The sequence below is a fragment of the Blennius ocellaris genome, assembly GCF_963422515.1.
Source record: "Blennius ocellaris genome assembly, chromosome: 13".
NCBI lineage: Eukaryota > Metazoa > Chordata > Actinopteri > Blenniiformes > Blenniidae > Blennius > Blennius ocellaris.
The window spans coordinates 7173982-7199153 of record NC_137662.1 but is presented as its reverse complement, the minus strand read 5'-3'; the positions used below and the strand labels follow the sequence as shown (position 1 = coordinate 7199153).

Sequence of the window (25172 nt, the reverse complement as noted above, 5' to 3'; positions counted from 1 at the left end):
GAGAATATCATATTAAAATACTATCCTCTTTACTGATGGCTAAATCTTAACGTTTTAGTTTGATCCGAGCATAGATGACGATGGCGAGCACAGCCGTCCTGAGCAGACTGTCGTGATTCCAAAATAGTAGCTGGAAGCAGCATATTGAAGTATTCACAGCTCTTGAGGCTGTTTATCCACTTAGTAGAAAGCAGCAGTTTTACTCTTCAACAAACCTGAAGGCTCACCTGTGAAAACCAGAAGTTAATTCAGCTTGAGCAACGCTTTTATGTTTTACCATGCTATGTTTTGATTTCAAAGCTGTTGAAGCTCCCTCATTCAGGGAGGCTTTTTATCCTACTGTGCATTCTGTGTGTTCTGTGTGCTGAATACTGAAGCACAATAAGGCTACTAAGACCAGTTTACACGACAACAGCTGTCAGAGTCACAGAAAATGGAGCTTTTTGAAAACTGCCTACAGATTGCAACAATTTCAAAATGCTCCACTCTATGTCCATTTGTAAACAGGGACAATGCTACTTTTCTGAACCGCTGAGTATTGCAAATGCACACAACTGTCAAAGTAAACAGTGCAAATGCTTGAGTCGGGCAACAATAACAGTGAAGGAATTTGGTGGAATTATCTAAATGAATTACGGGTCATTTTCAATATGGATTGGACTTGATTTTTTATTTATTTTTTTTTTAAAGGGTATAACCTTGTGCTGAATTCATCAAATTTCATTAAGAGGTTATTTCAAATTGAAAATGAAGAGTACAGGACGTGGAATGCACTGATGATTCTCTGGACTGAAACCATTTTTTTTTTGGATTATACATTTTGAGTACTATCTTGTGTTTTCTTTTACCGCTGCTCTTGAATGATGCTATGCAATTCCTCAATCATATCTCAAACTACAAATTGAAGGCAGTGAGTCTTTTTTTCTATGTATATTTCACCCAGTACTTGACAGGGACAGTAAATAACCGATGCTTCAAATAGTCTTTGAACGCCTCTTAGACGGTGCACTTGCTGAAGAAGTTTCTGGCTTCAAATGACACCAAATCGTTTGAGTTATCTTGCAACAAAATGATGGTGGCGGATCGTTCAGGTCCTAAAAATTGCTGGGTGGAGCCTTCATGATCAGATGGGTCTGTCCAACACATCATGTCTGGTTTGAGAATTTAGAAACAAAGTCAACCTGAAAAATGGGCATTAACATCTTGTACCTCTGCTTTTCCACAGTAGCTCGCAGTAGTATTATTAGTTTTGGTTTCTGTAATACGCAGTTTTTAAAGGGTGATTAGTGACTATCCAACCCCAACTTGGAGGGCTCACTCTTGATCTGGTCTCTTCCGTCCAGGCCTGTTGCATGGGTGGCCCCACCATGAGTATAATTCTGCAACCGACAAAACTCTACGGGTTCCAGAGAGGCACAGACTCACCTGCCACATTGAGGTATCCCACTGGGATAGCCTCAGACCAGTACTGAATTATTCCTTTGTGGTAGTGTGTATTATCCTACTGAAAGAGGCCATCAAAGGATGGACATGCTCTGAAAAGACACTTGAGTAGATATAATGTCTCAAGATAACATCCACATGGATGGCCGCCCTCTTTCTATAATGCAACACCCAGCAATTCATGTGAAAAAGATAAGAATGCAATTCAGATTCGGTAAAATTCTTGCATTGCTTCATGGTTCAATTATGACGTTTACAAGCTCATCGATGTTGCTGTTGATCAAGGGTCAATGTGGGCATCCTGGTTGGTCTGCAGGTCTGCCTCTTTCACAACAACTGTGATGCACTGTGTGCCTATCACGATCAGCGTTCATTCTCCACCACCCATGAGCATGTTGCCATATCAGAGCTTTTCCTTCCTTTTGATAGATACTGACTATTATTGCACACCAGGAACACTCAACAAATGCTTTGGAGATGTTCTGACCATGTAAGAATTTAGTCCTCATTAAAGTAGCTCAAATATTGATATTTTTCTGCTTTCAAAGCATCAAAATCTAGGAAAAAAAATGTTAATTTCCTGTTGAATACTGTATATCCCACCTGTTCACAGGTGTCATTATAAAAAGATAATAATTTTTCATTTTACTGGCTGTAATGATCTTGCTGATTTGTGCATCACTAAAGTCCATCTGCAGCAAGACATTTAGCTAATTTAACTAAATTGTTGCTGATAATAATGGACAGAATTTACATGTTGTGGTGCTTGTGGACCTTGCGCAGCCTATGAATTCACTTTCAAGCCATTGTCTATGTGTAAAGTACCGGTGAGCCTCACCTGTCTTGAGTTACAGTTTCCACATCTGCATAAATCATTTACCTTACCTCATCTTCCCCTCAACTCCCTATGCACTCTTTAGGGATATTATTTGCATTCTTTTCAAACTTATTCAAACATAGATTTTAGCACATCCACAGGAACTTTGAGAAATCTCCCTTAGTATTCATCTGTGCCTCTCCTCCAGATGAAATAGCACTTCAAACACTTGAAGGGCTGATAACTTTCCCCACACGTCCCTCTCTCTCTCTCTCTCTCTCTCTCTCTCTCTCTCTCTCTCTCTCTCTGCAGGTGCACAGATTGAGTGCCACATTAATAGTCTGCTTTATTCTTGGAAACTTGCGGTCTGCCGTTGGAGTGTAAAAGCAAATACTAAATGTAAAGGCCCTTGACAAGTTACAGCCGACTGCTTGTTCTGAACTACGGGCACCGTTGATTAATGGTAGCACTTTGCTTACGGCAATTTATTTTGAGTGGTGTTTGCTTCCGTGTAGGCAGTATGCTTTTGTTCTTTTAAGTGGAGAATGGTTAAAGGCTTTGTTTGATTTTCAGCATTTGTCAAAGAGGAGCTGTGTCGTGGCCCCAGGTACTAACGAAGTTTGATTTTGTGAAGTAGGCGACACAGATAAATAACCCGAAAACGCAACGTTTTACCTTAAAATAAATAAATAATAATTCGGCACCAAGTCTCAATCGAACTGGGTGAATTTCGATTGTGTGCATGTGCCTTTTAGCAATCAGACCACCTCAAATAAATCTGCACCTTGCCTCGGAGCACCATTCCTCAGAGAGCGGAACCCCATAGCCGAGCTCCGGCCGGACAGGAAGCAGTTTTCCTGCGTTAGGAAATGTGACCTTTGTCATGTTGAAGTGGCCTCCCTGCTCGCTCTTTTGTTTAGATGTGCTGGGCAAATAAACAGATATATCAAGGGAAGTATGTACATACAAATCTGTACCCATAGGCCGCCAAAGAAGCTTACCTCAAACGTCCCTCAGCGCACTTCATTGTATCTTCCTGATCTCACCTCCTAATGAGACAATGGACTTCTTGTTTGGTCACAAATGAATGTACATGTGTTATGTTATGTTATGTAAATACAATATGAACAACTGATCTTCACTCAGTAAATTGTTGCTGCACTCAGCCAGGAGAGAGTTAGTAGTGTCGCTTTTAATCCACTGACAGCATGAATGACTCACTTAAGACTAGGGGTGTCAAACATAAGGTCCATGGACCAAAATTGGCTTGATTCATTTTTTTTCATAACAAATTTCCATGTACCAGAAACTGAGACCAGAGCTGGTCAAAGCATTCTGTCAGGGTGAGAGGTTTTTGACATTTCACTGTTTTTTCTACCAAAAAAATTCCATCCCATGTAATATGTTGAGATTTTTGGTACAAATTGTTTGTTTTTTGTGAAAATAGAGACATTTTCATCATGTATACTCTCCACAACAAAGACAGTTGAAACCTAAAAGTTATTATATTATAAGATCATATTGGACTCTTGGTTGCCATTGAACTAAGATATGTTTTGACAACCCTGATATAAAATGCCTTGTAGTTTCCCCAAAATGGTTGATTTATGACAGTTGGCAAGCTTACATGAACTTCTCGTTTCAATCATCTCATTGCATGTATTGAATCTCTCTGTCTCCAGGAATATAATTCTTCAGTCTAATCCAAGCAATGTGTAAAAGTCCCATATTATACACATTTTCAACAATTTTGCATCAATGTCAGAGGTCCAGCAGCATTATATTCAAAGTGTATTACCCCAAATTGCCTTGGTCCTGAATTTCCATCAGTTTAAAAGTCTACTTTTAGACTCTACTTAGAACAGGCTGTTTCTGTGTCTGTACCTTTAAATGCTCTTGAGCTGTGTCTGTTTTCTCATTGTGTTCTCAAGGAGAAAAATGGCTCCAACTTTTAGAGGGTCAAAGAGAGTATTCACTACCACAGTGAGTGGTTATTTCCCTAGTTGACATCATGAAGAGAAAATCTGTGATTCACCTGTATGAGCATACATTCGCTAAAAGCAAGCGAAGGAGATGACAGTCTTTTTTCACTTCTGGGGCCTCACACACAGACAATGCGGACACATATTATTGTTAGAAAACCATTTTGCTGTGTATTTCACATAATGTGGGACCTTTAAAAACTTCAACCTTTTCTATTGCAACACCAGTAAAGCCCTAAATTTCCACCTGTATGAAAAATGAACAATACAATAGGGTGGAGTTTGCAAAACTTGCATAAGAAGCCCCTGAAAAAGACCAAATCCATAAATCTTTACCCATGCTGGGCAGCGCACTGGCACAAAGCTGTACGCTCACTCAAGAAATACCATTGGTTTGAACAAACCGCTCATTTATCATAGTTATTTCTGCCTTAATGTCCTTTCAAACCTTCTAATAACTTTCCGAACTGTAATTTCAATTAAAGGTCAAATTGTCACTGTCACGCTGCTCTTTAAGCACACTGTGTCACATTCAGGTGCACAAAACCACATCCAAATGCCACCTCTAATTAAAGGCACAGATTGAGCTTTGTTGCTTTGCTTTCCTTCCTTTTTTTAATTATATTGCATCTATAAAATGTTTACGAGGAACAACCCCAGCTATAATACAGCAGCCTGCAAACGCCGTGGGAAAACAACCTCACGAGCAAATGAAGCGACATTAGCATAAATCAGGAAAGATGAAAATAAACTCTTGAGTGTGAGAAACTCTGGGCATGGCAAAATGTCTTTGATTAACACCTCCGGCTGTAGTCCGTACAGTCCGAGACAGCAGGGGTGGATGAAGGGAGGGAGTGCGGAGTCGAGTTCTCAGCTCACCCTGACAGTTCTATTGACCTTGGTTCCTGTCTGGTGTAAAGGTTTCGGCACGGGTGCCATCCCTCATGGCGGAGGGCTGCAGCTGAGATCGCACTGGACACCTGTCTCAGACGCACCAGTTGTCTGCAGAGAAACCGAGGAACAGATTGCAAAAAGAGATGTGTGGATGGAGTGAAGAGACAAAACATTGAAGGGCAGTGAAAGAGTCATGAGAATGAAGCATGAGAATAAAGGGAGTGACCGTGTGTGTGTGTGTGTGTGTGTGTGTGTGTGTGTGTGTGTGTGTGTGTGTGTGTGTGTGTGGCGGGGGGGGGCTGATTGTCGAGACGCTGGCTGAGAGACTCAGTGACAGGGCTTTACATGGACACAGCTGACTTTAGTTTCTGCACCGCTGGAACCTGCATGCACAGGGATCCACACTGTGTACCAGCATATCTGAAAACTCGAGACTGTACTGCCGCTACTGCTCTTTTCCCTCTCACCGTCTTGTAACCAGACCTGGGTCATGCAGAATTTGCATATTGTTAGTGTGTCACCTGCTGAGTGTTGCTCAGTATGTGGGAGCCTAAATTGGCTCTCACGTTTTTATTTTTCAGTGTCTCTGACATGAACCCCCCTCCTTCTGTGAATGTCCGTCCTCTTTACTGAAATGAGGCAGGCGGGGCAAACTGCACATTTCTAACACAGTGTATGGAACTCAGTCGGCACCAATTGGAATGCAAACGACAAGTTCTGACACAAATCACATGAAACAAATGACAAAACAATAAACTGATGTTTCACATACAAATAAATGAGAGAACCTCAATCGTAATAATATATAATCCATATATGAAAGGTCAGAACGTAACCCAATGATTTACCAAAGAACGACATAATTCTGTCAACGGTCTTGCCCCAATTCCAGGACATCTCAAAAGTAGTCCTTTTCTTTTGACATGAAAATTATTAAAACATATCTTGACATTAAGACACTTTTTAAGTTTTGGGTATATTTTTTTTAACAGGAGCCTCAAAATTGAGCTTGACGTCCAAGGGTTGAAACGCACCACATATTTGTAGATGTGACGAGGCTTGTTTTGCTTCCGTTTCATTTGTGTTGCTTAAAGTTTGATGAAGCGTCCAGTTGAGTCAACAAACGGCAGGTTTCATCGACACACCTTTCTTTTCAATTCACTTGCAAATGAAAACTGTTTACTGTCTGCTGTGTGTGTCCTTTCTGTTTCTGATGTTGAACTTCACAACAGATTTTTTTAAATCCAATTAGTTGACTCATTGTTTTCAAAACTTTATGTGTAATCTTCCAAACGTCTGTTAGTTGACACTTTTGTCCACAGAGGATCAGACTGTTTATTTTTGCCTCACAGCTGTGCAGCTGTTCATGACTGCATTTCAACTGTGCTCATCAAACCGAACCTTGGGTAACTAGTTAAACATTACCTATAGTAGTGGCTCATGCAATGTTGTCATTTTTGTTTTGTTTTTATTATGCATCTTATCATATTGGCATTTTTTTTCAGACCCAATTACAGATTGTTACCATAACAGAAGGTAGGACTTAGGTGAACCTCTAGTGGCCATCATTTTTATGGCAGATACAATGCAGAGACAAAAAAACAAAAAAGTGAAAATGCATGTTAGGGTGCCATTTTTGTTGTAGTAGTTAGCAGTAACTCGTTATAAAGAGCCTTTTTTTTTTTTGTCCTAAGTGAAACAAATACTAAAAGTCAAGTCACAAACAAACAATTATACACAGTTGAACACACTAAAATGACAATTTTAATGATAACAGCAGAAGAATATTTTTTTTATTAACTATGTTAATAATAGTAATGAAAATGAAAATGCCCAAGACAATTAAATTATATATATGCAGGAAATAAGTAAGGTCATTCTATAAAAGATGTGGAAAATTAAAAAATATCAGAGCTAAACCTAAAAATAACCAAACAGCACCAATATGGGAACATCAGTTCATAAAATGAGCAACACAAGTCAGTAAAACAATTATTGTTTTGTGACACATTGCCTTGTCAGATATTTAACCTAAGAGTTGTTAGGGTTAGGGTATGCTAACCTTTCTGAAACATTTCAAGGCGCCAATATTAATATCTGATATTGTTAGCAACTTACTCAGTTACGGCAGTGAGGTGAAGGATTACTTCGTATCGGTAGGGCTGGTTATAAAGTAACTTTGTCTATGTGATGGGCTTGACGTGAAAGGCGGCAGCAACCAAGAGCAATATAGAAAATCATCATGTCATGTACGTGCCAGTCATGTTTGATCTTTGAACCTTGCATTTGCTGTCTTACAGGGTTTTAATACAATAATACAATGCACATCTGAGCTCATCTTTTCTGCAATGTTTCATTGTTGTTCTAGCATTCCTTCAAGATGACCTTACCAATTGAGGCGTCACCAAGCACTTTAGCTTCAGACTTTTTAAGCTCAAAATTGCGGAAGTGCCATTTATGTGCACATTCAGGATCGCAGTATAGATGCAGATCTTAAACAGCTGTACAGTCAGCTGTAGACTGTATATTGAACTCACTCATGGGCTCACTTTAGCTTTAAAGGAAACTTAATGAGAGCCGCAAGGAGGCATTTTTTTTGTATTTTCAGTATCTTGTACTTTATTGGCAGTAGATAATAAGTTTAGTAACAGCAAACAAAAAAAGAACACAATTCCCTATAAACATTTCAGCAACCATCTCCTCTGATCCATTTATCAATTCTTTCATACCAACCTAGTCTAAGCGTGGGTTGCAGGGGCCTGGAGCGTTTCCCACCTTGGCCCCTGGACAGGTTGCCAGTTTGGCATTTGAATCAATCCAACGATTCATCCATCTTGTATGAATGGACAAATTAGGGTCACAAGGGGCTGGATCCTGTCCTGATTGACTCTGGGCAACTGGCAGAGTACACCCTCAACAAGTCCAGTCCATGACAGAGCTGACATAGTGGGCCATGCAATCACTCAATACACACATTTACCCTCACACACAAATAAGAGTCAACAATTAAGCCTCAAGTATTTCTAGCATGCAGAAACACACAGATGCAGAAATAACACTCAATGAAGAAATAAGACCTAACCATGTCCCCACAGGGCAGCAGCCATGGATTCACTTATCATAAAGATTTGAAGGAGAATCCTCAGGTGCTGAAAACAGTTGTCATTTTCACTGGAGAAAAAAAAAAGATGTGACATGAGGTGTTCTGTGAGAATGAACAGGAAGAAGATTGAGTCACTTTCTAAATGTCTCAGTATCGGATTTGTAGATAAAATTCATTTTTATAATGCTTCTATAAATGTCCTTATGTACGAGTTCCATGCTTTCTGATGCCAAGCTCTTTAAAAAACCTTTTCAATCTTACATTTTATTGAGGGAAAGTGAAAGTTATCTGCCTGAATCCAATCTGGGTCGTTCCATACTCGTGGGCCATTGAAAGGATGGGGGAGGGGGGAATAAAAAATATGAGCATTTGTGGAATTAAGAAGGCAGTCAGGTTGGTGCACACATAACTCCAAACTAGTACAAGTTTATGTCAGACATGGACATAGTGGAAACCCAGGAGACACAGCAGGAAGGGTGGCACTGGAATAGCTGGCAGACTTGAGATGCACAGTAGGTGGACAGTTTTCGCTCGCATGTAACGCATGATCAAAGAAAAGAGAGGTTCACATTGATCTCCTTGTATCATTTTGAAAAAATGTGACATGTCAGAACATCTTAGTTTTTTTTTTTGTAGTGCTCCAAATATAAAGCTGTATGTTCTTTCCTTTGGTTACATTCACTCCAACTCTCTTATTCTCCTTTGCTGATATTCCTTGGGGGCTCTCTCTCTCTCTCTCTCTCTCTCTCTCTCTCTCTCTCTCTCTCTCTCTCTCTCTCTCTCTCTCTCTCCTCCAAGGTGCTGTTTGTGCTCTCCCCTCTTCACAGTTCTGAGTACTTCTACATGAATATTTCAGTGCATACGCATCCCAGTCCATTCACTCATGCACATTTCCTCATTCAGGAACCTTACAAGGGTATGGAGGATCAAAATATTCAGCACGTAAAATGCCTGAAATTACATTCCGTACATATGCACAGCGCACCAGCTGGTAATCTAAAGAGACGTGACCAAAATGACCCTGATAAAACATCTTGTCTCTTCTGTCTCACGCTGCGAGAAGTCATGCCGATCTCTCATTCTCTCCCTGCGCTTATCTCCAGTGATATGGAAGATTTCTTTAAAAAAAAAAAAGCAAATTGTTCATGTGTAGATGAGTGCACTTTCCAGTATCACTCGTCAAAGCTCCGGAGGGTGCAATACTTTTAGATCCCAAGCCCTTTTCCCTTCACAATATCAGCAGCCAAGAACTACAGCGCTCATGAGAACTGCGAGCTTGGGAGGTCTGAAGGTCAAGATACAAGGTTGTATTTGAAGCTACTTCTTACGGTTTCTCTCAATGTTCTTTAACTGCATACACATCTTCACAAACTTTCTGTGGTGAAATTAAACTTTATGCTGATGATGATCTTCCACAGTGACCTTTTTCCACAAGAGGTCACATGTGCTCATTTGATCAAATAGTTAGTTTGCTGTAGTGGAAACTGAGGTTGTATAGTTTTTGGTGATACGTGTTTACAAAATTCTTTTGGTTAAGAATAAACAAAAAACAAATGGTTGTAAATGAGCCATTTTATGAAATATGAGACTATGTACCAATAAACTTTGACAGTTGGACCATTGGCTGTTGAAGTCAATAACAATATTTATGTTGTTATGGCACCTGTGTGGCTGGGATGTAAAACACGAGTGGTCCCCCAAAATACTTTTTTCTGTTTCCCTCCCAGGTTGACTGTTAAAAAGGCTGCAAAACCCTGAATCTGAACTGAAACAACACAATGAAGCCAAATGTTGTTTCACACACTCGTTCTCACCAGCATACAAAACAGGAACTTTGGTTTCCAGCTTCCAAGATCTACTTTTGATGGTAGAAGGTTCGTAATTGTGATTTTCCTCTATGTGCAACTCAAATGTTGACATCCTACGGTCTGCTTATTGTGTTTGCCTACTGGTTCCCATTGGAGTGGCCTACAATTGACAAGTGAACCTAATAATTCAATCATTAAGCTCAGGAAGGAGAAAGATGGCCTGACTCTCATAATATTGCCTCATTGAAACTCATTGAGCTGATTTTTGAAATGGGTCAAAATTTATGATACATTGGCATTTGACAAATTTCACATTATTGGCGAACTCTGTTTCAAATCACAAGGCGCAGCCTCCATCTCTCCCTCCTCCCTCTACTGGTCACCATATTAGTTACATTTTCAGTTGGTCATGGATCTCGTAACTTGCCATTTAATTTCCTCCTCGATATGGGTCAGTAGAAGCTTCCTTGTCTCACTTCTTTCCCGTCCAGTACCATTTTTAAAGATAAATTACAATATAATCTTGTTGCTCCTTGGTCGGAGGGCATTCCTGGGACTTTTAACATTAGATTGAACAATGGAAGATTGATGAAGTTAGCCGACCGTGCTCCCCATGGTCAATAAAACCATTGATGCTTTTGTTTTTGTGTTTTAGTTTCAGAAAGATTCATATTTACAAGGCACTGATCTGAAAACAATGTCTGTCTACAAGACCACGGCAGAAACACTGGAAACAATGTTGGCATGTTGGGGCCACAACATGGTACGCAAGAGAGCCCGAACGATATCAGCGATGTCTTTAATGATAATGACGATGACGAACGTAAAGCAGAATGAGAACTATGAGCTGCCAAAATATCAAGAGGAGGTGTAAGCTTGTCAACACCAGCAGGAAACTGCGAGCCTTGCTCCATGCTACAAACTACATGCAAGAGACTGTCGGGGAGTCACACTGTATGGATGCCACGTGCTAAACTCGATTGGTCCACTCATTAACGGCGAGTTGGAGCCCAGCACAGTAAGCTCGGTCCCTCGGCCTACAGTTTAGACCAGGGGTGGGCAATCCTGGTCCCTGAGCGCCGCGGTCCTGCACGTTTTAGACGTTTCCCTGCTCAAACACACCTGCATTATCATGATGAGGCTCTGCAGAAAGCTTGACAAGGAGCCACTAATTGCTGCCAGCTGTATTGATGTGAAGAAACATCTAAAACGTGCAGGGCTGTGGCCCTCGAGGGCCAGGATGGCCCACCCCTGGTTTAGACAATATGCGACCCTTGTAACACCATGCATTTTCTGACACTATACAGTACAAAAGAGAAAATTAAGTCATTCAACGCTTTCTTTTTTGTATTCTCTGAAAGACTGGCTCATGGACGACACTGTGTTGTCTTGCTTCCCGCAGGGACATCCAGCTACAGTAGCACATATTTTACTGGAAAACATCTATATCCTTTTCTCTCTCGCTCGCTCTCTCTCTCTCTCTCTCTCTCTCTCTCTCTCTCGCTCTCTCGCTCTCTCTCTCTCTCGTCCACTTTGTGCAGACTCAATTGCTCCTAAGTGAGTTTTGTGAAATTAATTTGTCATTCGGTGGATGGTGTGGTGGTTAAAAGTCCCAGGAATAGTATGTAAATAACTAAGAACTGACTTACCTGCCGGTGGTTGATATTGAACCATTATTCGTTCCAGGCTGACTGGATGTGTATTGATGTATCATTTAGGGGCAGAGCAGGTCTGCTGGCCTTCAGATTGACTGCCTGAAATCCCTCTAACCGCCACTCATGAGGTGTGCTTATAAGAAACAGCTGATCAGTTCTGCTGTAGACAATAATGATTCACTCAGCCAGAGTTCATGACCGCTGGGGGAGAGTCAAGTCTATAAATTGTGCTGTTGCCCTTAAAACCCAAGAATGTGCCGAATCCCAGACTTGCTATTTAAAAAATATTAGGTAAAGACAAACACGGCGTCTGCCAAGGATACTTCTCTGCACTTATTACCCAGTGCCTCTTTCCTACGCTTCCAAATAAATACTGAAGTTACTTACAGGGGGTTATAAATTTGAGCGTGCAGAAGAGGCCAGCTTAGAGGCGTGTTGACTTTCCCCTCTTTTTTGACTCATTGTAAAACAAGGTGATTAAAACCCTGATGTGTGCTGCTTCTGTTGCGGCGTGTGATCTCAGTGGGAAGCACATTAGCTCTCCTGCTTGTCTCGCAGGAGCCTTGCCAGGCGATATCAGCGCTCCGTGCAGCTCTACGTGCATATGCCTATGTGCGAATCAGGACAGCACGGTGTATCCGTTTGTGTGTGTGGCGACTGCCTTGATGTGGCGTTGGGTTATAAATTTGTCAGTCAAAATGCCGCCTCATCTCCGCCATATGTTCCCCGGCTCAGTCAGAGCAAGTAACTGTTACTCTGTGGTTCTATCACATGTGTTTAATGATGAGCTCAATACCAACAGATTGCTCAGGCCTCCAGCGGAGTAATCAGAGAGCGACGTCAGGTTTTGGCATTCTGGTTTTCACTCAAAATGTGCTTCACATCGCAGGTTTAACACCAAAACTGTCTTTGACTGTCAACTATTTTGCCAAGACTTTTTCTCCTCAGGTAGATTTTGTTCTTGCTTGTTGATTCAATGCACTCAATTTGAATTCAGTTTTGAAATTTGTTTTTTTTGTTGTTGCACACTTGCTGCACACAGATTTTGCATCTTCAGTACAGTTTTTCTTTCTTCATTTGATGTTTTTTTGCAACAAAAAAAAAGTGTAAGGTGCTCCAATGGTCTTTGAAACCCTGCATAATGTACATGTATTGAACATAACACCTGACCACATCTTTTCCTCAGTGAGAACGTGCAAGTTCAGTATGTAGACAGAGATATAACTATGCAAGAAAACTCACTAATTTATAATGTAGTCAAACAAACGCATTTTTCCTGTGTAAACTGTAAAGTGGAGGGTTTCTGCCTCATGCAGATCCACCATTCTCTCCAGACACTATGTGAACATCTGTTAGAAGGACATATCCGCTTCTCGTCCAAGGTCAATGTTTGCCGATATGAAATATGTTATTTTGGTTAGCTGTGTCCAGTAACATGAACCTCTGCAAAAACACTGGGCTTGGCTTTTTTTTTTTATTTTTTTTTTTAAAGTGGCCAGAAATCTTGATGCCGGCGGATCTAAATGTTTGTAATAGTTAACATTGGGATCTTTACTCCTCTTGCTCATTATGATTGATGTGGAGGACAGTGTCCGTGGGAGCTATTTTCATTTCTGTTCTCCTATAATAATATATCGTAATGCCTCTGTTGCATGGCAGTCACGCTGGTCTTTCGAGTGGTGACTTTTTGGTCGAGCCTCACAGAAATATCCCAGATGTGGTGAAGATGAAGCATGAAAGCCAGGAGCTCTATTTTTGGAAAAAAGTTATTTGAATCTGTGTTTGATATGTGTTTTGACTTTATCGACACTCATGATATTCTGCCCTGACAAATGAGTTGACCACTCAGCTTGTGAACTTTGAGATAATAATTAAAATACAGTTATTTTAATGAGCCAGATGCGAGGTGGTAGGATAATCTAAGGTTGGTGGTTCACGCATTGCAAACGATGACTTGAGACGACCTTCAATCTCCAAGATGGAACGCTAAGATGACTACATGCAATTGGGGTGTTTCAAAGGAAATTGATGTGCTTCCTAAGGAAATTGGAAGACAAGTGTTGCATGGATCACAGAATTAGCTTCCATAGCACTCCTCTTGCAGACTCGTCCAAAGAATTTGGGAATTGCTCACAAAAACTTCAGCTAATGGCACCTGTCTGGATGCACTGTGATTAAGGAGATCCATCCTGTTGATGAACGAAGTAATAAAAACCATAAAAGCACATCAGTCCCTCAGCAAATGCCAGGCAGTCTTCCAAATTAATTATCGTTGTTCATAAAAGGTACATTAATCAGTAAGATGTGTGAGAAAATGTTGTCATTGGGAGCTACATTTTCTTTTTTGACCCCGTTTACACTATGTTTTTATAAGAAAAAGTGAAAACTCTCATGGAATTTTGTGTATCTGTCTACATGACAACGGAGTTTAGAGCCACTAGAAATTAAACAGTTTGAAAACAGCTCCCAAAATGGAACTTTTTGAAAATGCTCCAACCCCGTCTCCTTGAAGACGGGCAGAAAACACACTTTTTCTGAAACGCTGCTACTGCGTATGTGCACCATGGCCGTAGTAAATGCTTCTTCTGCACAGGTGTAGATAGACAATAACAACAACACTCCAGAGTGTCATGACTCACAGCTTATATTCTCCCGGAACTTGCTAGTTTTGTAGTTGAGAGTCCCCTGGAAGTGCAATCAAACTCTGTCGACATTGTTAATGCTCATAGCGTATTGTTTTCTGTGTGTGGCTTCAACGTTTCTGTTGTTTCTGTGTAAATGCTGTAATTGTTTTCAAAATATAAACTGTTAACTGATGTGTTGTCACTTGAAAGGTTGTCTTATAAACGGGATCTTATATGTATTTCTTTGTGCATGATGGTTCTTTCAAGTGTCTGTGGTGTTTCCCTGCTGGCTGCAAGGAAGCACAGCCACAGTCTCTTGGTCTGCAGGTCAATACGCTCTCCATCCACTGCTGGTCTACGCTGGTTTTTACCACTCTGGTTCCTCTTGGCAATTGATAAGGGCTTGGTTTAGAAAATTGTAATGACATTGACAAAACATCAAATAGCTTCATAGTTATTTCTTAAAATGAGTTTCAAGACTCGTTTTGCTGAATCCAAATATAATAATATTAATAATAGTAATAATAATAATTATTATTATAAATTTGTATAATAATAATTATTGTCATTACTGTTGTGATCATAATAGAATAAAATAATTACATTAAATTTAAGCTATCACACAGCACTCCAGAAGGAAAACAAAATGACATGCTCACCAATATTAATTGTTATTCTTATCCATTAAAAGGAGCCTCAAATTAACATTAATTTTGCCATCAATATTTCAAAAGCTTAAAAGTGGTTCAAGATAAAGGCATAGTGTAAAAGACAAAAACAATATTTAGTACTGGAGGACTTTTTGATAAACATTTGGTGAGAACACATGCAGAGTCCAACTTACAATAAAACCCAAGTTTAACCCTGCAGCTTGTTTAGAACTCTTCAGATAGAAAGTTTTGTCAGCACACCCAAATACCAGAACAATTAGCTCCATCTGACCTCTCAATGATGAATTGTCTCATATTCAAAGAGCTGAAGGTGAACAAGTGCTCAGTATTTTATGTAGCACAATTTGCATAACAATCACTTTTCAAAACAGCCCTATGTTCCATTTTCGCCCATTTCAATTAAATGAAATAATTTTGTGTTAAAGATTACTCAATTCAGAGGTTAAATTGTCAAGCTTTTAAAGAGTTCAGCCTTGTAATTTAGATTTTCACAAAATGTCATATTCACACAAGTGCTCTGTGCTTTTGAGGAGGTTTTGTGAGATTGTCAGCTATAGCGTGGCTGTGGCCGGCGCTGGAACACAGTAAGCAATGACATAGACCATTTGCTGCAGCCCGCAGACACAATGCGTCTGTGCACTCCTCCCTGCTCATTGAAACGCTTCTTATCCTCACTGAACATAATTGATTGTGTAAATAGAGCGCTGGAAGACTTCTCCAGAAGTTTGTCATGAGGCTGTTTACATAACGGTAAATTCTGTTTTCCCTGCGATTTCCTGGACGTTACGCAGAGGTCTGAGATCGGCATGCAGAGGTCGACACACACACACACACACACACACACACACACACACACACACACACACACACACACACACACACGGCACAGGACACGCTTGAGTTTGCACAAACAGAGGCTGTCTGTCCCCGAGTGGGACGTCCGCAGAGGGAGGCATAGCGGCCTGGGGGAACGCGAGCGAGATGTGGGACAAAACACAGTGACAGCGATAGTATCTTATGATCTCAGTGTCGACTACCTTCACTTCATCACAACACACACACACACACACACAACTCCAGCCTCTGACGTTGTGTCCAAATTTATACCAGTGGCTTTCGAAGTAGCAACCTTCAAGACTGGTGGTTGTAGTGGCTCAGGGGAAGCTGCAGGAAAACTAGACATCCAAAACAATTCCAAACATCTAGTTAGCAGATTTCAGTTTTGGAGTCAGGACTTCGATAGCAGGTGTGATTCAACATAGGTCAAAACCGAGATCGGGGGCCACATTCAGCCCACTTTCGTCTTGTTTATAAAAAGAAAAAAAACATTATTTTCTCTGAATATTTTACCATTTGCATGATAGTTTGGAAAATGCAAATCTTCTTGAACCCTGCCATGGCTGTTTTTCTCCCAGTCCATATTTTCTGCAGCACTTGGTCATTTTAGAGTTGGGAGTCGCGCGTAATAACAATCCCACTTTGTCGTCTGTCCAAACGAATGTTTGTGTACTCACCATTGTTACTCTTTATAGCGTCTGTACCGGTCTCTGCACGTGTGTGTGGTTTCATTCCATGAACAAACAGAAGTTTGCTAACTCCATCGTTTTCAGGGTTTCCGTTGATTCTGTGTAAACGGATGTCTTCTAAATATTGCAGTATAAATGCAAAACTATTCTTAAACAAAAACAAAAAAAAACCCAATGCGTTTTCACATTGTAGTGTAAACAGGTCTCTTGTGTTAAACTCCAAAGTACAATACAGTTGAGCACAAGCTTTATGCAAGGGTTATATTTAATTATATTTATATATATACATATATTGCTGTGGGCCGCAGTTGAGGGTTAGACACCACAGAGTTAGATCCTCAGCACTGAAGATCAATGTTGTTTTTATGTGTTTGGGCTTCACCGTAATGGTGAGCGGGAGCGGTGGGGTGGAGCCCTGGATTAAACTCTGACTGCCCTCAGTAAATGTTACACAAGCTTTTAGTTATCTCTTAGTGGTTCTGTGTGTGAGAGACGGTGAGAAATGACCGGCTTAGTTTCCAAGCTGTTTCTCACATGTCCGTCTGACACCACTTTGGCTCAAATCTGCTGCGATAGTCTGTCCTCAGAAAGCTTTGTGTCATGAGGAATCCAAACTGACAAGAGTCGCAGCAGGATATTGATGTTTGGATAAACAACAATAAAACTCCATCTGAAATGTTGCTCACTCTTTTTTGGCTTTTTGTGAATCTCTGTCCACTTATGCATGGTGTAAGTATTCTGATTGATTTGTGGGAAAGGAAGCACAAGGTATTTTGTTCATTGAATTTTACAGTTTCGGCCCACCCAATGCGATTGTCTTGTAGTAACTGTAATAAGCCACGGCAGGCCTGTCAAGTGTTTGGATTGTCAGCTGGCTAAAACAGGGAGGATAAGACTCTAATAATAGTAATGGAAGCTATCCAAAAAATGGCAGAAAAGAAAAACACAGCTTTGAAGATACCCCTTGCTAATAATAAGAAAAACATTTAGAAATATTTTTATGAATATATTTATTTATCGCAAGGTGATGATACAGGTCTATAATGCAAAACTTCAAATTTCTCCAAAATGTGTTCATTTTATTTTCATTTTTGAATCAAGACATAACTTCTCATGAAACGTTTCCAATATATTTTTGGTGAAATTTGCTTTCTGTTTTCTGACATGTTTATTTCTCTTTTGAGAGGTCCCCCTTTTTTTTAGCTAATCATTTGGATCACATTGAACAGAGAAGTTGTCCTATTAATGAAATGAATATGTTGCATTGCTCTCTTCCAATTTCAGCTTCAAGGTGAATTTCTCGAGTCTAAAGTCTTACACACACTGTGTGATTTTGAACAAACTTATGAGTCATAGTCCGCCACACTGTACGACACCAATCTAAGCCACGGCATGAAGTTTGCCGTTTGATACACAATCACGTATTGTGCAGCACATCAGTGTGACTGTGCGATACGTGACCACCTCGCAAACATACACCTGAACTGAGCCTCCTTAAAGTGGAAATGACCTTCAATTATAAATCCTTTCCTCTGTATGCATCCTGATGGCTGTTCTCCTCTTGTGATATTTTCAGTTTAATACATGTCTCAGACATCGCCACGCTCATTTACTCATGTTAAGCATGTAAAACAATACGGTGACATATTGTCTGCCCTTGAAAACTTGCGTCTCGCTCCCCATTGTCTGGAATGCGTGATTGTTGATTCATGGCGTCTGTAGCTTTTGATGCAATCAAACATAAATAACTTGGATTGGAATGCTTTTTAAAAGTTGATATCAATCATCTGTTGTTGGCAAGAAATTAGAAGCCATTTGCCCAGTGGTGCTGGTTATAAACTTTCTCTTCTTATTGATGGATAATAAAGTGTTGCTGTAGTAACCGGATGGAGGTGCTGATTGATGAAGTCTAACTTCTTACTGCTTCTAATACCAATAGATCTTTCCACTGAGTGGATTCTGGCTCAGCTCATGACAGATCTGGCAACTTCTCTGTAAATAGGTAGATTTTAACACAATGACAGAGATGTGATGCTCTCAGATGTTTGCTTCCGTGGGAGGCCCAAATGTAAATACAATCTAAAATGTCAACAAAAATGTGCTGACAGGCGATTCTGTGTCCATCCTGCCCTCTTTTGCTGAGAGGGGACTTCCTTTCTTCAGTCCTGCTTTTTCCTGCCAAGACAACTGTTATCACTCTGGGGAGAAAAAAAAAAGGTGCTTTCCCAAGAGAATATGAAAAGGCAAGCTTGTCAGAGTAAACAAGAAGACACACCAATGTAAGGCAGGATTATTTTTACTCATAAAAATGAAAAAAAAATAAATAAAAATTGTTGGTTGTTTTAACAACAAAAAAATTGCAATGTAGTTCTATTTGTGAGCTGGTGACTTGTCACATCATGATCACTGAGTTTTCACGACTGTTTACACACACACACACACGCACACACACACACACACACACACACACACACACACACACACACAGCACTTCCACTCTGCTCTCCCAGCAGTTTGGCAAGCAATTTGCCCGTTCAGCACAATGCATTGTGGGATCCCGCTGCTTAATCTGGGGGTTAAAATTGAGTATACGTTGGCTGCAGCCGTAACGAGTGCGCAGTCGTCACAGGGGAGGCCGGCGACACATCCCAATTAGCCTTCTCTTTCTAAAGCTGGCCAATCATCCCCGCAGCCCACCGTGTTAAAAAGAGATGAGGGGTCTGACCTTGTGCACCTCTGCGTTTGTGTGTGTGTGTGTGTGTGACGGGGTGATCATATGCTGAAGACATGCAGCATCGCACATGTAGTGGAAGTCTGAAAGCAGCACATGAAGTAGCTGTGCACACAGAGTGCAAGAGAGAGCCACGCTGCGGCAGATGATTTAAGAGTCGGCTCAAGTAATCAATATTTTAGCAGATATAAAATCCAGAATCGCCGTCCAAGGTGTATTGAGAATGATGTGAATGTCGGCTGTAAAATAAGCACAATGTATATCATCCTGTCTGACACAGCTAAGCTTAGCATATATATATATATATATATATATATATATATATATATATATATACATAATTTGTTGGATAACACTTTCTTTGTTTTATACATTTCTTTGCACACCATGTGCACCATCCAGTTTTTTTAATGGACGCATGCGCACAAAATATTATGAGTATTCTGGGTCCTATGTGTCTGCGCAGATGGCTTCAAGAGACAGTGCATATGCTTTTGAAAGGCTTTGCAAAATGATGTTCCTGATGTGGTTTAATTGATTGACAAAATAATAACATACGTAAACTAATAAAGTCAATGTCTACATTTGGAAGATAACAGCATGTTAATGTTGCTCAGTTGGCAGAGTGATTATCCCATTATTGGAATATTGTAGGTTTTATTCCCCATCTGCCCCTATGGAAGTGTACTTGAAATTGCTCACAATGGATGGATTGATGATTTTGTATGGCATCTGTCCCCGCCAGTGTGAATGCGTGTGTGAATGGGTGAATGTGATCAATGGTGTAAAGCACTTTATGGGGCTCCTCAAGCAGTTTATAAGTGTGATACAAATAGAAACCATTTACCATTTAACACCCACTCTAATTAGGAGAGAATTTCGGGAAGTTTTTATTTTTTCAATCGGTCTGAAATATTCAAAAGATTAAAGGCCATTATTGTGCTTACATTGGGGAATTCTAAAGTCAAACTAAGAAAATAAATACTATTGGCATAGCTATAGAGCTGTCACCTCTCTGACGTATTCTCATTAAATCTTTTTCAAAGCAACTTTTATCATTTAAGTGGTAATATTGAAGTAAATATGACTGCAGTAAAACAGTACCATTTACATTTTGATTAAAGAAAACAACTGCATTACTTTAGGTAATATGTGTCTGTCTTGGTGTGAGCGCCTGTATATTTGGCTCATTTAGTCATTCACTTCTGCATTTTGGTGCAAGTCTTTGTGGAGGAAATGTTTTATGAAGACGAGTCTGCTGCTCTTATGAGAAGTGTAGTGCAGATAAAAAAAAGTAATAACACCCTGTTAAGTCAGGGAAACTGATGTTTTGAAGGGAGTAATTTGTCCGGACTTGGAGTCAATCAAAAATATTGATTAGTGCAGCTGGAAAATGTAAAAATCAGCACAGATTCAAAACTTATAAACTCCCATCACCTGTCTTAATTTGCTGACTGAATAACTTGATCTGTTTTGATGGACAGTTGGCAGGCAACGAGCCATTTAAAACTCTTGTCATATTTTAATGAAAATCAGCAATATACTGATTGATATAACAAAATAACTTCTCCATTTTTTTAAGTAAATCAGTAAGAAGTAGATTTGGTCAGCCTCTTGCCACGCTGACCTGTTCTCTCACAGTGTCTACTTCTGCCTTGCTCAGAGGTGTTTGATAAGGTTTTGGTGACTTTATACAAGAAAAAGTAGTTGAAGTTGTTAAAGGGCAGGTTGAAAAGACTCAGTCTATTGGATGAAATGTTTCAAGCCTGAGCTGCAGGTAACGGCGACCTTTAATGGTCTACTCAGTCTCTAAATTTAACATCAACTTTATGTAAGCTGGGATGTGACGTGTTCAAGTTGGATTCCCCTCATTGTTACGGGACAACCACAGATACCTTTAGAGGTACAGCGACCTGTCCGTCTCTCTAATGGCTTAGTACAACTCCAGATAGCGTTGGGAGGTAGATTGGTCTTTGAATTTTTTGAATGTCACAGTACAACTCTCGTTACATTAGAGAAGTGGATCTTTTGTTAAAGTCCTCCAATGTCTTTTGAGTGTCATACATCGGTACGAAGCTTAGGTGGGTAGATCTACTTTAGACCCATACAAATGTCACCATACAACACTTGATAGCTGAGGTAAATGTAACTTAATTTCCTTCAAATGACAATACAACTTTAGGTATCTGAGGTAGGTTGGTTACCCGCCCGATATCTCTCCAACACCTTGGGTAGATGTTATGAAGGTAAGTTACGTTGAGAATATCTGCCCAATACCTTTGGTAAATGTTGCATAGGTGGGTTACCTACCGAACATCTACCCAATACCTTGGGTTTTTTGATCGATTGATTGATTAAAAAGTTTATTTCAGACATGTGGGCACATGTGGGTAGATTATACAAAGGTAGTTTACATACCTAACATCTACTAAATACTTGGGAGTATATGTTACATAGGCAGGTTACCTCGCTCTATCAAAGGTTCCTCTCAGTGTCACTCTACAATTTCAAATCTATTAGGTATGTAGGTAGGTCTGATCCTTTTGAATCTTAAGGTACATCTTTTCAGTTGATAAAGCTACTCTAAATTCATCAAACAACTGTGGCCAAAGTTGTGGTCAAGATTTCCCACTTTTATTATGCAAGCTCCCATGATGCACACCCCGATGCCGTCATGTCCAGTAGTCATGGAACATAATGCTCTGCTTTGTTAGTGTGATGTTTGTTTTTGAGAGAAAAACTTGTATGCACTAAACTACTGTGGCACTTTTAAAATCTGTTCTCCAACAAATCCACTGTCTGGTCTGTGCACTGAGAGTCTTCCAATTGTTACAGTGTAACTAAACTATCAACATCTCCATGGCAAGTGGAATTCATGACCAAAAACTTGATAGTTTCAGCTTGAAACCTGCATTTGCAGCAGAATTTCTACCGGTGCAAGGCCAGTGGTCAGTTGAACCAATGATGGCCTACTTCCCACACTCAGAACCAACCACATGCACATGACCTCACAACCAACAGTCCATTGTCAGGATCTAAAAATGTTTGCTCACCCCGATACGACCAGGGTGCCTCCAAATGACCAACTTTTGTAAAAGCTTTCAAAAGCAATAATAGCCTCCAGCATTTCACCGTCGTCGTTGTGACGACACTGAAAAATAACATACGTGATGAATCTTCAGATGACACAAATCAAGAACTCTTAATGAGTGGTTTATCCCAACATGAAAATAACGTAACAGAGAGCCGAGACAAGTACAACATGATTCTGCGTAATCTATAATGCAAAGGCCCAATGTCACACAGTATTCTCACCAATGCATTATTGCTTGTTTTCCTTTTGACTGCAGCTTTACTGCTGTTTCCTGTGTTTTCACTGTGCCTTTTTTAAGGTTTGAGAAACATCCCAAGTCCCAAGGCTGACTGTGTTAATGTGACAAGATTGTCTGTATGTTATAGCTTGCCAGTAACACTCAGCTTGAGGTTCTGTCCAAACACGGTGTGCCTATTTTCGATTTTTTTTCTCCCTCTGAGACTGATGTTCACAGAACATATAGCTTCTCATTTTACATTCGGCACAGCCATAATTTATCCAAGAGGACAAAGAGCAAAAGGAAATGTAGTGGCGGTCTTCCTGGAAATAATCAAAATGGAAGTGCGGCATCTCTTGTGAATATTAATTCATCACTTAAAGATCCCTGTGGTGCATTTCATTGATTTGTTTGCTGTTTTGATGTGAGCAACGGATGATTGAATTGTGCTGAAGTGGCGTTTCTGCAAGCTTTTCTATTAGGCCGATATTTTGACATGGAGGAGTGGAGGACGAGAGGGGGCGGGGTCGGGGTGACTTGGATCATTACCCACCTTAACCACAAACGGCCATAAACAAGACAGAAACGTGGCCAGGATGAGTAATTTACAGCCGCAATCTCATCAGACATAAATCCTTATCTCGAGCCAACATATTGACAGTCAGAGGATAGACAATTTATCTGCCATTTGAATAAGTAAATTCCTCCAGCTCTGACCCCCCCTAATATTTACAAATGTACTTCCATTCACTTGGTTTTGCATGCTCATCTCGTCTTCTCCCCTCTCTCATATCTTTTGCCCCTAAACAGAAACCTGAGCAACAACAAGATCTCTCTGCTGAGGAATGGTTCCTTCTATGGCTTGGCTGCCCTGGAAAAGCTGTGAGTACTTAAATCAAACTCTCTTTACTGCTTCGTCCTCCGACTGAGTTCTATTGGCTGTCATCACAGCAGCGGTATTGTGAAAAGGCAAACAGGAAATGGTGGGAGAGAGGAGATCCCTATTGAGAATTGGTGGGGGCGATTTACTGTTGCGGGATGCATGCCAGTGGTTTTAACCCTTTTATTTAACCTCAATTGCCACAGTAAATGTCTTAAAGGGGATAATTTAAAGCAATATATATAGGACTAATGCAGTGCGAGATCAGGTAGGTTTGACTGTGGTGAGCTCATGTCAATGAATCTTGCCCCGTACACACTTTCCTGAAGGGCTATTTTCATGCAGCCTGATGATGAGCTCTGTGGTGACTGCCCCCGCTCATCCCATCCGGCCCTGAAGTCACCTATTGATTGCTTTCCCCTCCGTCCAGCTCCGTGATCACTGCTTCCCAACCTGATGCTGACACTGATATTGGCTGATGATGGGGAGGCTGGAGAGAGGAGCTGAATTCAAGCAGAGCGCCAAGCTTGATGGCTTTCTCTCCCTTTCAGTCATCTCCATGCACACACACACACACACACACACACACACACACACACACACACACACACACACACACACACACACACACACACACACACACACACACACACACACACACACACACACACACACACACACACACACACACACACACACACACACACTATATCAGTGACTGCTGTGAGAAATTATTACAGTCACTTTAGCCGCTGACAGTTAAATTCAGAGCAGAATAATGTCAGTGGAATAATTCTGCCCCTTTTCAGTTCCCCTTCGGCTGACCGTGTCGCTGAAAGACCTACAGGACGATGTCACCTGTCTCTCCGGGCCTTATTAGTGCCATCAAACCCTCCTTCTTACTCTCATCCTTCCAGCTCCGCTGGAGTAGTAGAGAGATGATTGCGAGGCTTTTTTAGACAGTCAGCCAAGGGTTTGTCGTGCCTGACCTTTTGGAACGGCGTTTTGCATGGCCTATCCCTTCCTTCACCTTGCTCCCCAGGTGCGGTCGGTCCATTCGTCCTGCCGCCATGCAGCATTTGGCATCGAGAGTCTGTCGCGAGCAGTCGATGCCAAGCCAGGTAGCCTCAGTGAGTTGAAAGCAGTGGCCAGCTGTTGCCTCATCTGGTCTGACCCGACTGACTGCTTGCCTGCATGGCTGGCTGGCTGCATCTGAAGGTTGCAGTGAATTGTCAGTTGATTGACAAGCTTAATAAGGCATGTGTGTGTGTTTGCACCACTCCTGCTGCAGCTGTGGTCTCAACATACTTCTACATACAGACCTTTTGGGACAGAAAGTGAAACGCGATGATCCAAGAACGAGGTTGTTTTTAATTAAACAGAACTCTAATTGAACAACTTCTTTTCTTGGTGTCCACAGATGGTTTCAAGACACGGGACTGATAACTCAGTCAACAGCGATTACTGTAATTTCACTGCTCTCAATAAAAAAAAAAAGACTTCCAGTAGCCTTCTGAAATTCTATTCAAAACAAACAAATGAACAAACAAACAGTTGAATCATATTTGTGTTTTTATTACAATGACCCTGAGTAGTCTTTGAGCTTTGATGAATCACTGTTTGATTGTGTGTGGAAAATTAATATGAAACTCTACTTTTCTCACGAGACTAAATATGTTGATGGGCTACACTACGTCTCTTATAATTGTCAGGATATCTACAGCAGC

The 25172-nt window shown here is 40.7% G+C and overlaps 1 protein-coding gene across 1 annotated transcript in view; it reads left to right on the top strand.

Moving 5' to 3' along the window:
- adgra1b (adhesion G protein-coupled receptor A1b) overlaps window positions 1-25172 on the top strand; it is a gene marked incomplete at its 3' end in the record, with an annotated part of 214341 nt that overhangs the window by 3683 nt on the left and 185486 nt on the right. Inside the window, exon 2 of the mRNA XM_080508039.1 lies at window positions 23376-23447. Coding sequence (XP_080364165.1) covers window positions 23376-23447 — 72 coding nt within the window. The remainder of the gene's footprint in view (window positions 1-23375; window positions 23448-25172) is intronic.